This window comes from Staurois parvus, unplaced genomic scaffold, assembly GCF_062004578.1.
Source record: "Staurois parvus isolate SC_StPar_1 unplaced genomic scaffold, SC_StPar_1.0 ptg000051l, whole genome shotgun sequence".
In the NCBI taxonomy this organism is placed as follows: Eukaryota; Metazoa; Chordata; class Amphibia; order Anura; family Ranidae; genus Staurois; species Staurois parvus.
This window is the reverse complement of record NW_028317847.1, coordinates 1,218,508-1,235,633: the sequence shown is the minus strand read 5'-3', so window position 1 is coordinate 1,235,633 and position 17,126 is coordinate 1,218,508. Positions and strand designations below refer to the sequence as shown.

Genomic DNA, 17,126 nt, shown 5'->3' with positions numbered 1-17,126 from the left:
ATGGGGACAAAACCAAATTATGCCCATCTTTTTGGAATTGGATGTCCACCGAACTTATATAAGTGTGATGTTCAAGTGTATAAAATCTTTTTCCCATATATTGTGCTTACCCTTTCATTCTAAAATGTCACTGGTTTCGGCTGACATGCTGATTTAGTGGCTTCGGTACTTTGAGTCGCTACTAAGCAACACTGTGCAATGTTTCCTAATACACCTCTGGGACCGATCATGTGATTACAGCAGAGCCTTCCACTTAGTAAAAGATTTCGACAGGAGCCTAGAATTTTCAAATTTCCTAATATGGGGAATGAACTTTGCTTCTGGCACTATACACTGAATAAGCCCCACTGTGAGACTCATAATTACGCATTGCTGAAAGAACAATATGTATTGCTCACAGCAAGTAATGGCTTCCTTTTTTGTATTTCTAGACCAAAGCTGGAAAACAAATCTTATGGGCAATACAGACAATACAGGCCATTCTTCCTTAGAACATGTTTGAATATGAATTCCAATGTGTTATTCATAAAGGCTTGTTTTACTTTTCTTTTAGTGTCCTTCAAATATACATAAATTGGATGGGTATCCATGTGAAGAAAAGGAGGTAATGTATATATAACTTTCCATAAAAAAACACTTTACAACAACTCTTAGCCTGATGTTTAACCCCTTGATGCCGATTGTACGCAAATATGCGGCCTCTTGGCGTCTGGGCCTTGACGCCGAGCGGCCGCATATTTGAAAATACATATGTGCTGAGAGCACGCACCCTGCGTGCTCCCAGCATATATGTCCGCGACTCCTGGAAAGGTCCAGATCTCCCCTTTTGATTGGGACCTTTTCCGATCATGTGAGCGCCACGACGGCAAATCATGGCAGTCACATAACCCTAAAACCCCGCCCGCCTCCCAGCTTCTGAAACTCTTAAAGGGTCAGGAGGCGCCGGCGCAAAGAGGTTAAAAAATGTATGTTTCTGCTCTTCCCCTCCTTTTCCCTCTTCCTCATCTCTTCCCCCCCATGTCTTCTTCATCTCCCTTTCCCTCATACTTTCCTCTGTCATCCCCTCTCTTATCTCTCCTCTTCATTTCCCATCCTTCCCTTCTCTTATACTCTCTCTTTGCTTCTACACTCTTTGTCTGCCCTATCCTTTCCTCTCCAACCCTTCTTTTCTTCTGCCCTCCCTTTCTTTTATCCTCTTACTGCCTCTTCCCTCTGCACTCCTTTCTTACTCTTCTCTCATCCTTTCCTCTGCCTTCCCCTCTCCTTCCTTACCTCCTCTCTCCTACCCATTCCCCTGTTTCTTCTTTTTTTTGCCTTGTCTTTCCCCGCTCCCATTCTGTTTCCTTCCCTTTGCCTCTGCCTGCTTTTTCTTTCTCTTTTCTTGGTTTCCCTGTCCCTTACCCTGTGTTACTAATTTACTCTCTGCATCCTGCTCTCATCTCTTACCATTTTAGGGCCTTTGCTTTGGAGGAAGGTGTAAAACTAGAGACAGACAGTGCAAGTATATCTGGGGTGACAGTAAGTATATGGAATATTATTACTAGTCATTAAATGGTTATATTAATCTTGACAACATAACAGTAATAATGAAATATCTAGAAATTTTCCAGATAAAATGCATTTTTTGAGAACGACTACTATTGTTATTATAGATTTAGTTTAAAGGGTAACTCCACTTTTGTGAGAAAAAAAAATTATCAAATGAAAAAATAATATAGCTTATACCTTTGCAACTCAAACCATATTTATTTATTTATTTCAGCGCCGTCAATTTACACAGCGCTTTTACATATATATTGTACATTCACATCAGTCCCTAACCCTCAAGGGGCGTACAATCTAAGGTCCCTAACTCACATTCATACATACACATACTAGGGCCAATTTAGACAGGAACCAATTAACTTACCAGCATGTCTTTGGAGTGTCGGTGGAAACCGGAGTACCCGGAGGAAACCCACACAGGCACATGGAGAACATGCAAACTCCAGGCAGGTGGTGTCGTGGTTGGGATTCAAACCGGCGACCCTAGTGCTGCCAGGCGGAAGTGCTAACCACTTAGCCACTGTGCTGCCCATATTGTAAATGAATGTTATTAAAAATTACCTTTCCTTTTCAATCTGCAGCCACTGTAATCTTCTGTAAAATGCAATGCAATATGGCTACCTGGAGGTGTTCTGTACACAAATGCTGTACAGTGTACAGACTCCACCCCCCAAAAAAAAGACAAAATTTCCTACTTTAGTGATTGGCTGACTGATTTTCCCAGAAGTCTGCACTAAGATAAAAGTCAGATTTTGGGCATCCGTTGCAGCAATAATATAATATTTGGTAAGATATTCCCAAAGAGAAATCACGTCTAAAGGGATGCAGCTCCTGCCAATTTCCTCATTAGAGCCCTGCAGGTGCAGCAGCTCATAATTATAAAACCGCTCCCATACAGATTTACTCACGGACACAGACAAACCAACAGCTATTTCTATAGAATAACAAAAGGTAGGACCTGTAACAAAGTTTGTTAAAATCCCTGCAATGTATATACAGTAGATCACCCAGAGAGGAATGTTTTTTCTTCTCAACAAAAGTGGAGTTACTCCTTAAGGAGCATCTTTATTTTCCTTAATTTATACCGTTGTCCTCTGTACAAAAAAAAAGTGAAAAATACCTTTAAATATAATTTGCAAGTTTCCCTTACTTATCACTTAGTTTTTTTGTCTTTATCTTCTTTGTATTAAAATATTCTTGACTGCTGATAAAGATAAAAGATGAATACTGTTTTGTTCCCATAGGTATCAGCACTATTGTTTGCACCAGTTTTTAAAAACTGTTCTTTTATCAGTTACTGTACATCACTTTACTGTATCCAGAAGCTGTTATCAGCCATTTAAATTTACTATGTCTTCCAGAAGTGACAGCTGCAGACAGATATTGCTATGAGAAGCTGAACATTGAAGGAACTGAAAAAGGCAATTGTGGGAAGAATAAAGACACCTACATACAGTGCAGCAAACAGTAAGAAGTGTTTCTTGTGATTTTGCTCAATTTTACTGAATCCCATGTAACAGTGTGCTTATGCCTACAGTGAGTCTATACTCTAACAGTTAACTTCAAATGTAACTCCAGCTATGATTTTTGTTTAGTTTTAGATACAGTATGAGTTAGATCCTCCATCAGGTTTTTATTGCTGTCTGTTGGGGAGATTCTGTCTCCTTTCCTGTTTCCCTGACTGCTCAAAAAGTGAGGGGAAATCACACAGAAACACAGAGTGCTAAAAATATTATTTTAAAAACGTAAATAGGAAAATTTTGGTCTGTTACATTTTAAAGGTGAACTCATTGCACAAAAACCTACATTGAAATACTGTATATTCATCAACAGACCTAAAGAATATAAATCCACTTTATGTACACCAATTGACTTTGCAAACCCCATTATTAACTTGTAAATCAGCAGTGACAGCATCACTGTGCTGTACATAGTATGTTCAGAGAGTGGAGGTGTGGGAGGGACCCAACAAGCCTATCAACTACTGGCTCCCTGCGGAAAACTGAAGGAGGGGGCGGAGACAAGACCAGTCACCTTGAATAAGGAAAGAGAGTAGTCTTTATTACAGGATATTTTTGTACAGAGGTAAAGTACAGGAGTTTTCATGCTGAGTTATAGTTGCAAAGATCTGGAATAAATACGCAAAGGGCACCAAGGTTTAGGTTGGAATGCACATGGCTCTTGTATTTAGATAAGGAGCTTTAAGGAGGACCATTGTGCCAAGTTTAACTTAACCAAAACATTTTTAAGTATTGGATAGCGTAGGAAAGGGATAAAACCCCTCTCAGGATTTTATTGCTCTGTATTTCCACTGAGGAAATTGACGCTCTTTGTATGTACTGGTGATCACTATTACCAAGACAAAAAGTGACAGAAAAAAAACCATCCAGAATTTGTACAGTTGTCACTAACACAGGTGGTAAGGAGAAATCTTGCAATTGGGACAGCTAGCCCCAAAAGAAAAAAAAAACTGAGGGATTTTAACCACCCCCTACTCCAGGGGTAGGCAATCTCGGCACTCCAGCTATGATGAAACTTCAAATAACAGTTCTGGTTGTCCAGTCCTCAGGAAGGATGTGCTGGAAAGAGTACAGAGAAGGGCAACAAGTTAATAGGGGCCATAAGGAATAAACTATTCTGTCCCAGAGAGTATAAGAAGACACGGGGCTACTCAATAGAATTGAAGGAGAAGTGGTTTCGCCTCAAACTGCGTAGAGGGTGTCATGATGGCAGCGTCAGACCCCAGACCTTCTCACCAAAACTCGTGACCGAAGGGCTAGCCTACCTAAAACCACGATGTGACGTGCGTAACAATGCCACACCCAGCTGCACCCTGCACAACGATTTTCCAGCTAATGGATACCGATCAATGTGCCAGCAGCCTGAATCGATTGTTACTGGGTCAGGTTAATTACGCAATTAACCCCTTCACACTGCCACCACCTCCTTTTTAATCAGAGAAAGAGGAAACTCGGCGTTCCGCTATAACACTATAATGGTTGATATAATCGACTGCATAACCCGGTCATAATACAGGCCTGTTATACAGAGGGTTAACACAAACAGTAGCGTCTCTTTAAAGGCAGGAATTCGTAAATTGCAATTAAGAGCTATAGAAACAGTTCAACACTTTCAGAAAGAAACATTTATTACTAAAAGGGTCAAACAGGTGCAATAAAAATATTTACAGAGAAGATATAACTAAGATATATATACAGCTGTGTTCAAAATAATAGCAGTGTGTTGAAAAAATTGAATAAAGCTCAAAATCCTTCTAATAGCTTTTATTTCCATACACAAAATGCATTGGGAACACGACACATTCTATGCCAAATCAAAACATGAAGAAAAATACATCAAATTTGTGTTGTTCCTCTAAAAAAAATTGAAGAAAAGTGAATATTAGGCTGTTCAAAAAAATAGCAGTGTTTGTATTCTTCTTTACAAACTCAAACATTCACTATATAAACTGAAAAATGTTTGAAGATTTTGCTTTCCTTTGAATCACTTAATGAATATTTTGTTGTATAAGCACTGTTTCTGAGAACTGCTGTACATCTGTGTTGCATGGAGTCACCCAACTTCTGGCACCTGTGAACAGGTATTTCAGCCCAGGATGATTGGACTACATTCCACAGTTCTTCTCTATTTCTTGGTTTTGCCTCAGAAACTGCATTTTTGATGTCACCCCACAAGTTTTCTATTGGATTAAGATCCGGGGATTGGGCTGGCCACTCCATAACGTTAATCTTGTTGGTCTGGAACCAAGATGTTGCACGTTTACTGGTGTGTTTGGGGTCGTTGTCTTGTTGGAACACCCATTTCAAGGGCATTTCCTCTTCGGCATAAGGAAGCATGACCTCTTCAAGTATTCTGATGTATTCAAACTGATCCATGATCCCTGGTATGCGATAAATAGGCCCAACACCATAGTATGAGAAACATCCCCATATCATGATGCTTGCACCGCCATGCTTCACTGTCTTCACAGTGTACTGTGGCTTGAATTCAGTGTTTGGGGGTCGTCTGAAAAACTGTCTCCGGCCACTAGACCCAAAAAGAACAATCTTACTTTCATCAGTCCACAAAATGTTGCGCCATTTCTTTTTAGGCCAGTCAACGTGCTCTTTGGCAAATTGTAACCTCTTCAGCATGTCTTTTTTTCAACAGTGGGACTTTGCGGGGGCTTCTTGCAGATAGCTTGGCCTCACATAGGCGTCTTCTAATTGTAACAGTCCTCACAGGGAACTTTACACCTTCTTTGATCTTCCTGGAGCTGATTGTTGGCGGAGTCCTTGCCATTTTGGCTATTCTTCTATCCATTCGAATGGTAGTTTTTCGCTTTCTTCCACGTCTTTCAGGTTTTGGTTGCCATTTTAAAGCATTTGCGATCATTTTAGCTGAGCAGCCTATCATTTTCTGCACTTCTTTATATGTTTTCCCCTCTCCAATCAACTTTGTAATCAAGGTACGCTGTTCTTCTGAACAATGTCTGGACCCATTTTCCTCAGAATTTCAGAGAGAAATGCACTGTAACCAGCATGTACAACATTTGCTGCCTTCCTTCCTTAAATAAGGGCAATAATTGCCACCTGTTTTTCAAAGAATGAATGACCTCACTAATAGAACTCCACACTGCTATTATTTTGAACATGTATTATTTGCCATGTAGAAATATAATTTCTACCAAAAACAGTGATTGATCAGGTTAGTGATGTCTGACTGCTATTATTTTGAACACAACTGTGTATATATATATATACACATGTATAGAAAACAACACAGCACAGCAAAGAGATAACAGGGAGAAGTTAAAGGGTTAAGTTACTTGCCATTAAGCCTTGGGATAGCAGATCCAAGTTTTAGAGTAGATGGGTGCTTTGATCTCCCTGTGTTACGATGGAAAATTGGGAGAATGCTTCAACTCGCTACTCTTAGGCTTGGCAACCTGCTTTAAAGTTTCCCAGCAGAGGGTGGTTCTGAAGTTAAAGACCAATCCCCTGTTTAGGGAGGGATCGTCAGGCGGAACCCTAGACTGGAGCCAACATCTTTCATAATTCATATTCTGGTCCATAACTTCCCATCTGCACAAGCGACAGTCCACCCACGGGTATATTATTATGCAGACAAGCCTGGTGATTATTTAGATATGAATTATGAAATTGTATGCTACACGGTTCGCGAAATCTATTTTTCTGCCTTCCCGTGCACCCGAGATAAGGCGAGTGACAGATCAAACTGTTCGCCTGCGCATCGTCCATCCGATGAGATGTCCAGTTTTTATGTAGGTCTCTCATATTCCAAGATATGAGACATAGGGGAAAAATGGATTTGAGAAGTGGTCATCTCATTCTCTCACCTACGCTGAGCTAGGTTTATTAGCTCAGAATCCCTTTCAAATCATGGGGAAGGCTCCACTATCTTTTCACGAAGCGTGAAATTACAGAGGTACTTTGGCCAGTGAGACTCCAGCTCTCTTGGGAAAGCTGGTCCTATCTCTTCCTAGGTGAGAAAGGATACAGCTTTCACAGACAGCTCGGCACCTAGCTAGAGATCCCTTGGCCGATCAGTGACCCATAACCAGTACACACACACATCTGTCACTGTGCCTCTCAGGAAGGGATGGGTAAGGAGAATGAGGGAATAACATGGCTACTCTTAACAAAATGGCAGACTGCGTCAGTCTCTGGGGCGCGCGTTTGCGACAGAGGGTTTTTCACTGCTAGGGTGGTAAGGATGTGGAACTCACTTCCACAATCAGTGGTGTTAGTGGGAAGTATTGATAATTTCAAAAAAACGTTTAGATGGGTATCTTAGTGAATACAATATACACTCAGAATCTGTGTTTTTGACAACTGAGTACACACACATCCAGACAGGTTGAACGGAATGGACTATTGTCTTTATTCAAATTTACCATATAACTGTGTAACATCATACCTCCATCTCTGGGAGTCAGGCCCTGTGGCTGTCAGTCTTGAATGCCTCATTGGACTTGTACTTCCACAACAGCTGCAGTGCTCAGGTTGCCTACCCTTGCCCTACGCTATCCAATACTAGAATAGATTTCTAGTAAAATCTCTGTAAAAATCTCTGTAAAATCCCTGTAAAATCCTTTAAGTGATGTGGCACCTGTGAACTACTGTGGCAAAAGCTGAAATGCCACTACTCTTGTAAGTAAGAAGTTTAATTACTGTTGTTAGTCTATTACACATACCCGCCTAATAATGCAGACTACTCTTACCCTACCTTTGTATTTCATAGCTACATACACAGAGGCAGCCTGGAAATTACACTGACTTGTGAGCAAGTGCAAGCAATCAGTCTTCATTATGCAAGTGTCTGTTTATGAACTTTGCAAAAAGTTATATGATTTTACAATTTTCTACATTATGGAGGTTGGGTTTATAATAAAGAGAATACTATAATCTCTCTAAAATGTCTTTACAGGGATGTCCTGTGTGGTTATCTGTTGTGTACCGACACTTCAAGTGTGCCAAGGCTGGGTGAGCTGGAATCTCTAACATCAGCCTCTCTCTCGCATCAAGGAAAGCTTTTAAACTGCAGGTGAATGATCGATATAGTTTGGTATCACCCCTCACTCTAAGCTGGCCATACACAGAGCGAATTTCAGCCAATTCCTGATGAGCCAACTGAAATTCATGCCATGGGTGGCCCTGTTGGCATCCTTTCACCCAACAACCTTTGATCGAAGGAGCTGGGCAGACAATTGTTGGCCAAAAAGTAGCTGCATCCAATCATATGCAGTCACTGTTTGGGTGTTCTGCCAGCCATGGGTGATGAGTGTCAGAATACAGAAGCCGGCAGGAAAAAAATCAACCATCCATGCTGTATAGTGTGGATGGGGAAATTGTATAGTGCATGGCCAGCTTTATTCTGTTTTTAAAGCACTTGTCTACAGATAAAGTGCACCAATCTTTTTATCAAATTACTTTGCTGAAAAGGTTAAAGCATTTAATAAAAGTCTCTTACAAATGCAAAATGTAGAGATCGCTTCTCTGTGGCCCAGAAACTCCTCCATGCAAAGTCCAGGAGCCTCTGGTTGTGGCCAGTGGCAGGGGTTAGCACCAGTCTAGGAACCTCCTTCTGTGTTGAGAAACTAACTGCCACTGTCCACTGCCACAGGTTCCTGGACTTCACACAGGGGAGCTTCTGGGTGACAGATAAGCGAACTCTGTGTTTTGCTTTTGTGAGAGTATATGTGGTGGGGGGGCCTAGGTCTAGCCAATAAGGCGAACCCTTCCAGAAATGCTGGTTTTACTAACTTTGGGGTAATTTCTCTAAGTTATGTGAGTTATTTCAACAGTGATCATTATTTACCTAAGGATAATTTTCTCTTTTACACACAAAATACACAAAAATATAGTATGCATGGAGTAAATTCAACTAATCTGTATGTTAAACTTTGAGGGAATTGATAACAAAATTAGAAACAATAAGAGTACAGGACTGGAAATATGCACCTCTGGTTATGTTGTTTTTAGGTAAGAATGTGCAGACATACAGATCCTGAATGTGGCTTTTTTTTCCTCTTTTAATTGAGTGTGGTGGACAGTTAGATATTGTATAACTTGTATATAGTTATTGTAATATGATTGTTTTTCTCTGTAGATGGATCTGAATTTACTATTATGGTTTGTCTGAATGTGTGCCTTCATTACTGAAAAAGCACATAAACTGTGAAACGCGTCAGCTGAATGTGACGCTTTCACTTTCATTTTTTGTGTTGCTGTATTTTAGAGAAGATCCTTTTTATTCTTGTAATTATATTGGTTTTGTGTTCGATAAAAGCACATATTCTAGCTGACAAAATTTTTTTTTCTGGTCAGTTAATAATTCCTGATGTGCATATTTGAAGTCTCATTATTTACTTTTATTGTTTCTTATTTAATGTGATTGGGATGATGTCCTCATGGAAATATTTTGATATGCTGTAATATATGACTCCATATGTTTTTTGTTACTTTGGAATTGAAAACAACATTTTTTATTATATATGCCCTTTTTGGGGCCACTGTACTCAGCCCAGTATTGGCAAGTAACGTGATTGTTTTAAACTTAAAACAAATCTGTCTCTATGCCCTTTGAGGGCAAAGTAACACATACTCCTAATAGTACACGCTAACCCCCCCACACCACTACCACCTAATGTTATATACCTTCACCGTGCTGCCCCACGGCTGTGTTCATCTGTTGGAGCCCTCTTACATAACCGGTACTTTCTCCCGAACCCTGTTACTTAGGGAGAGGACATTGTTATGAATCTTTTTGCAAGCTCTGACACTGGCCAACATGGAGTTTACTTGGGATTTAAGCCCTGTACACACGATGAGAATATCGGACAAATTATCGTTCATTTTTTTTTTGCATGCTAGCCTAATATCGAAAATGAAGAGGTTACTAAAGTTATGAAAATTCGACAGAATAAACATTTAAAAGTGATGTATTCTATTGCATTGTATTTGTAGTGTATTTTCAGATGAAAATTGTACTGATGAAACTAAAATCGTACGATCTGGTATCGTATGAGAAAAATGTTCGTGCTTGTCCCTTAGAATAATTTCAGATGAAAGCAGTGTACTTACGATCAGATTACCATACGATTGCTTCGAAAGCGGTATTTTTTTGTATGATTTTCTGATGGTGTGTACTAGGCTTTTGTCTCAGGGCTCCAGGAGGCAAACAAGGCAGTGGTGGGGTGTCACAGAGAAAGTTGGTATCAGTTGATAGGGGAAGAGGGCTAGCAGAAGAACCTGTTGATTTGCTGTGTTTGGACGAAGTGTTGAATTCACTTTAGGAAGCCTTAACATAATTAAACAAGAACAGTAATAAAGGCCACTTACTAATGGTAAATACTGGTTTATTGTGCATTACCTTTTCAGCGGTGGCTATGTGAAACTGGATGAGGAAAGTGATCTGGGATACGTGGAAGATGGCACTCCATGTGGAGAAGGAATGATGTGTCTGGATCACAGATGTCTTCCTATTGATCCTTTCAATTTCAGCTCATGCATGGGCAGCACAAACAAGATTTGTTCTGGAAATGGGGTAAGTGGATACGTCAAAGTAAGTCATCAGTTAGCTGTACAAAGCCCAGTCCTTACAAGGGGTGATTCTAAACTCTTTAGTCTGGAAGAAAATGTGTAGAGATAAAGTGTAGAGATGAATAACAGAGCAATGATGGGCCTTTCATGGTCTGTTTGTTGTTTTGTGTGTTTAAAGTGCAGTGATAGGTGTTGTTAATGTGTACCACTAACCAAAACCGGAAGAGAAAGTGATGGGAAACCCAAAATGTTACATTTGTCCGTTCAATAGGAACACAGGAAATATCTACTAACAGCTCTGACTTTGAAAAATATTGCTTCCTATTGTGTCTGTATAGCAGGAAGTGAAGGGAAAGCTCCCAAAGGAGACAGCAAAACAGAAAACTATTTGGGGTTTTAACCATTAGGTACTTCATCCAAAAAAAGGAAAGGTTTCGACTAGACCAGGGGTCTGCAACTTTTAAGACATAAAGAGCCACTTGGACCCGTTTCCGAAGGGAAAAAAAAGACTGGGAGCCGCAAAACCATTGCAACATTTAAAACAAATCCGACACTGCATATATTGTTTCTTACCTTAATGCTATATACAGGATCGTGCAGTTAGCTTCATCCCCCATATAGTAATTCATCCCCCATATAGTAATTCATCCCCCATAGTAATTCATCCCCCATATAGTAATTCATCCCCCATATAGTAATTCATCCCCCATAGTAATTCATCCCCCATATAGTAATTCATCCCCCATAGTAATTCATCCCCCATAGTAATTCATCCCCCATATAGTAATTCATCCCCCATATAGTAATTCATCCCCCATATAGTAATTCATCCCCCATAGTAATTCATCCCCCATATAGTAATTCATCCCCCATATAGTAATTCATCCCTCATATAGTAATTCATCCCCCCTATAGTAATTCATCCCCCATATAGTAATTCATCCCCCCTATAGTAATTCATCCCCCCTATAGTAATTCATCCCCTCTATAGTAATTCATCCCCCCTATAGTAATTCATCCCCCATAGTAATTCATCCCCCATATAGTAATTCATCCCCCATATAGTAATTCATCCCTCATATAGTAATTCATCCCTCATATAGTAATTCATCCCCCCTATAGTAATTCATCCCCCCTATAGTAATTCATCCCCCATATAGTAATTCATCCCCCCTATAGTAATTCATCCCCTCTATAGTAATTCATCCCCCCTATAGTAATTCATCCCCCATAGTAATTCATCCCCCATATAGTAATTCATCCCCCCTATAGTAATTCATCCCCCATATAGTAATTCATCCCCCCTATAGTAATTCATCCCCCATAGTAATTCATCCCCCATAGTAATACATCCCCCATATAGTAATTCATCCCTCATATAGTAATTCATCCCCCATATAGTAATTCATCCCTCATATAGTAATTCATCCCCCCTATAGTAATTCATCCCCCCTATAGTAATTCATCCCCCCTATAGTAATTCATCCCCCATATAGTAATTCATCCCCCCTATAGTAATTCATCCCCTCTATAGTAATTCATCCCCCCTATAGTAATTCATCCCCCATAGTAATTCATCCCCCATATAGTAATTCATCCCCCCTATAGTAATTCATCCCCCATATAGTAATTCATCCCCCCTATAGTAATTCATCCCCCATAGTAATTCATCCCCCATAGTAATTCATCCCCCATAGTAATACATCCCCCATATAGTAATTCATCCCTCATATAGTAATTCATCCCCCATATAGTAATTCATCCCCCATATAGTAATTCATCCCCCATAGTAATTCATCCCCCATATAGTAATTCATCCCCCATATAGTAATTCATCCCCCATAGTAATTCATCCCCCCTATAGTAATTCATCCCCCATATAGTAATACATCCCCCATATAGTAATTCATCCCTCATATAGTAATTCATCCCCCATATAGTAATACATCCCCCCTATAGTAATTCATCCCTCATATAGTAATTCATCCCCCATATAGTAATTCATCCCCCATATAGTAATTCATCCCCCCTATAGTAATTCATTCCCCATATAGTAAATCATCCCCCCTATAGTAATTCATTCCCCATATTGTCTCAATTCACTTACCTTTGCTCCGCGCGTTCCTCTCGCTGTGTTCCCGCGCTGTGTCCCGGTCTTCAGGGCGGACTGTGAGAGGAGAGGAGTTCGTCACGCTGCCCCGCCTACATCCTGGCTGCCCCGCCTACATCCTGACAGCCAATGTTCCACACTCTGCGGGCCGGATTAAAAGAGTCCTGACTTTTGAGGCGGCCGCCCGAGAGGAGGGAGGGGAGCGGGCGCCCGGCACACAGAAGAGCCGCATGTGGCTTGCGATCCGCGGCTTGCCGACCACTGAAACCCTATTGCCTGTCACCTGGTGGGCAGTGTGCTCCGGAGCCGCAGCAAAGATGAAAAAGAGCCGCATGCGGCTCTGGAGCCGCGGGTTGCCGACACCCGGACTAGACATACGCTATATTTATGACAATATAATATGATATAATATATATAGACCTGACTGCATTGTGGCCTGAGGAAGTAATTGTAGTTACCTCCCAGGGCGTAAAGTTTTAGCTGAATTTTCACATTATTCGAATTGTCAAACGTTGATATTAAAAACACTTCTGTTGTAATTTGCAGATCTGTAGCAATGAAGTGAAGTGTATCTGCGACAAGTACTATATCGGGGAGGACTGCAGCACATTTTTCCCATATAAAAGCACTTCCAAGCCTGATGTAATTGATGATGGTTAGTATGTCTGTTCTAATGCCCTACTGCAGGGTACATTTATGTTTCCGAGTCTACCCTTGTACGCATTTAAAGCAGAGTTCCAGCAATTTTTGATGTTGTGCCCTCCGAGTTGCTGATCGCAGTGCCAGTAATGTTGGGGCTTTTTTTTTTCATTTCAAAGCATATTACCTTTTTTGTCTATTAAACTGGTCCACTTCCGCTGTACCTCACTGCTGCAAGGTAGGTCATATCCAGCGGCCCGTTGGCTCCTGGGATTGATGACTCTTATCACATGTTAAGTCAATGGAAGCCTCCGATTCTAGCATTGTGTTATTTTGGAACCTGAAATGACATGATGCCAGGTGGAAATAAGTGGAGATGACTGCACTACGCTTTGCACACACTGCGCATGCATAGGATCAGGAGCTGCATGCTGAGTAGCCAGCAGCACCATATCCCAGAAGGAGTTACGAGCAGACTTCAGATGCCCACACGATGGTAGTGTTACTACATTTAATATATATGTCGGAATGTATTATATAAGCTGCGACCACGTGGGGGTGTTTTGTAGGGAAAAAAAAAGACTGGAACTCCGCTTTAATTTCATGTCAACCGGTTTCATTATTTCTTTGTTTTCCTTTTGTAATTGTTACCCTCTAATTTTGTTTATTGATAATATACTATACTATAGTTTACTGAATATTTTAAAACCTTAGCCTGAAAAGGGAAATATTCTGTGTAAAGGATGCGGTCATCAATCCAGTAGTAGTCCTATACTGGATAATAACACCATATGTCCTTTCAACCTTTGGTTCCCGTAAAGTGAACCTGTGGTTTGTTTATGCCCATGCACTTCCTGTAAGTTTCCCCGCTACTTTGTTCAGCTGCCCGGTGTATACCTGAAATGCTCAGTTCTTCCAGGTGGGTATGAGACACATGTGACTCTTTCCCTTACCTCCAAAGGTGCAATACTGAGGGGGTGATCTACTAAAACCAAAAAGATCAGAATCTGCTGTAGGTGTACATGGTAGCCAATCGGCTTATAACTTCAGCTTGTTCAATTCAAGTTTCAAGCTTTGACAATAAAACCTGAAAGCTGATTGGTTTCTATGCAGAGCTGCACCAGATTTTGCACTCTCCAGTTTTAGTAAATCAACCCCAGATGGTTTGAGCAGCCAATCAGCAGGCCACAGTGATTTCAAGTGGGTCGAGGAGAGATTCTTTTGTTGTGTCTGTGCTTTGACCAAAATAACCAGGCAAGCAAATTTGTTGGGGTGCAAGCGGAAAGGTGAGTGAAACTAGCTGGAAAGTTGGAATTTAGGTGAATTATTGCCTTTTTCCTTTTAGAGGAGGGGGTCAACTGTTGCAGATAAAATAGGTGTGCTCCATATATAGATGGACCTATTCATTCTATAATACCTAAAAAGTGTGTTTAATGTAAATGAAAATATTGTAAATGAAAGGCAACGTACTGTATGTGGTCTGCCTTTAATTTTATTTCTGCTTGCTGTCATAGCACACTGTGCAGAGTTTGTTGGTCAGTGTAGCAAAAACCCTACCTATGTGTATCCCTTATTGTTGACTTGTCTCTCTAAGGCACCTTTCACACTGACGGTTCGATCGGTCTGCCTGTTCGTTTTTCAGGCGGACCCGATCGGACCATCTATAGACCTCTATGGACTGGCAGGTGTCAGCAGACAAGTGTCCGCTGACACCCGCTGGCATCCGATCTGATCTTGTACACCAAAAACAGAGGGATGGGGATCCATCTATCTGGCAGATCAGATCGGAGCAGATGACAGTCGGGTCAAAACAGACAGGCAATCCTTTCCATCCGACCGCCCCATAGGAAAAAGCAGGCTGTGTCTGTGTCCGCTCTGCAGCAGTCCTGTCATCCACTTGCTCAGCTGGGATAAGTGGAGAGATTCTCCGCTGAGCAAACAGACTTGTTGGCGGGTCCGCACCATCTGAAAGGGGCCTAACACAGGTGAGGTTGGACAGTTCTGGCAGTTCTGTGCTGAGAAAATTCCCAGACTGGAAACGAGCACTTTTTTTCACCCAACAGGAAATTGGTTTCAGAGAAGCATGGAAACTAACCAAAAAAAATTAAGCTCATTTATAGCCAAAACACTTTTTGTTTCAGATAGAGTTGGGTACTGTGAGAACCCCTGTCAAGTTTTTATTTTTGTGTCTGTGTCCCTTCTGAGTAGATCCACCTCCTCTGTTTGTCCTGAAGACTATTATCACTGAGATTGACAGTTATGGGAAATCTAAAACATTAACATTGTCTCCAGAAGGTAAATCTTTCAGTGACGACCAGTGACAATTGGGAATTTATATTACTTTGGAGTTATTTCTTTACCGTTTCACTTGCATCTTCAGGACAGAAAATAAAGGGAAATCTCTCCAAGAGGATACAGACAGCAAAAATAAACCAACAGGGCTTTTAACCCTTTACTACTTTACCATGAACTAAAAAGAAATCACTTTCTGTTTGGTTTTAAGAGTATTTTTCATCGTAAACTCAACTGAAGAATCTTTACAAAGAAAACAATGAATTGCAATCAATTCCTAAGTGAACTGTCTTTAGTCTGTTGAGATGCAAAATAATTATGCTAAAAATGCTAAAAAAAAAAGTAACTGTTTGTTGCTAGCATTGTTGGAACAGCTGGTCAGTGACAGTTTAATGTGGTAAGACCCCTACTGAGCAGCAATATGGTGGTGGGGGGTGATAGACAGTTTTACCTGCCCCAAAGTGTGAAAACATCTTTTAATCCTCTTGTACTGTATTGTTTTATTAACTAACCCTGTATGCATGTAAGATAACACTGATAATCACTAACTGACTTGTATGCTTCTTTCAGGTGTGGTTAGCACAAACATTATCATAGGAGCAATTGCTGGTACCATGCTAGTGTTGGTGTTGGTATTAGGAATTACAGCTTGGGGTTACAAGTAAGTGACAACACAGCATATATTCTGATTTAAACGCTTCCATTAGATCCATGTAGTCAATGGAGTTCATGTACACATGTGAAGACAAACAGCCCCATGAGCTTATAGGAGTACCTATGTGTAACGTATCAAGTGCTTAGTGCACTGCAACAGAATACTATATAAAGTTCATACATCAAAAAGTCAAATATTATGTGCACAATTCATATGCAAATATAAAAAAAATTATGCATATATTCCGGTTAAAGTGCCTAATGCTGTGCAAAAATCTCTCATGATAAGAATCAAATGTCCAAAATACATACATAAGTAAAGATGCAAATTTCATGCATCAACATAATATAACTTTCATATGAAAAAATCAAATAAAAAATAATAAGTATTTTTTACATAATAAACATGTCACATTTACCTGCTCTGTGCAGTGGTTTTGCACAGAGCAGCCCCAAACTTCCTCTTACCTTTTGAGTGCTCCCATTGCAAGCCACTTAATATAGGGGTCCACGTGCTGGCTTGATCCCGAGCTGGACTTTGTGCTTATTTATTATTTGTTTCAGGTACTTATATAGCGCTGTCAATTTACGCAGCGCTTTACATACATATATTGTACATTCACATCAGTCCCTAACCCTCAAGGGGCGTACAATCTAAGGTCCGTAACCTACATTCGTACATACACATACTAGGGCCAATTTAGACTGGAGCCAATTAACCTACCAGCATGTCTTTGGAGTGTGGGAAAAAACCTTAGTACCCGGAGGAAACCCACGCAGGCACAGGGAGAACATGTAAACTCCAGGCAGGTGGTGCCGTG

At 40.6% G+C, this 17,126-nt stretch overlaps 1 protein-coding gene across 8 annotated transcripts in view; it reads left to right on the top strand.

Moving 5' to 3' along the window:
* ADAM22 (ADAM metallopeptidase domain 22) overlaps nt 1–17,126 on the top strand; it is a 368,503-nt gene that overhangs the window by 285,609 nt on the left and 65,768 nt on the right. For all 8 annotated transcript variants that reach the window (XM_089666234.1, XM_089666238.1, XM_089666236.1 and 5 more), the window contains exons 19-25: nt 554–604; nt 1,455–1,518; nt 2,907–3,012; nt 7,996–8,112; nt 10,449–10,614; nt 13,267–13,375; nt 16,222–16,312. In XM_089666234.1, the coding sequence (XP_089522360.1) occupies nt 554–604; nt 1,455–1,518; nt 2,907–3,012; nt 7,996–8,112; nt 10,449–10,614; nt 13,267–13,375; nt 16,222–16,312 (704 nt within the window). The remainder of the gene's footprint in view (nt 1–553; nt 605–1,454; nt 1,519–2,906; nt 3,013–7,995; nt 8,113–10,448; nt 10,615–13,266; nt 13,376–16,221; nt 16,313–17,126) is intronic.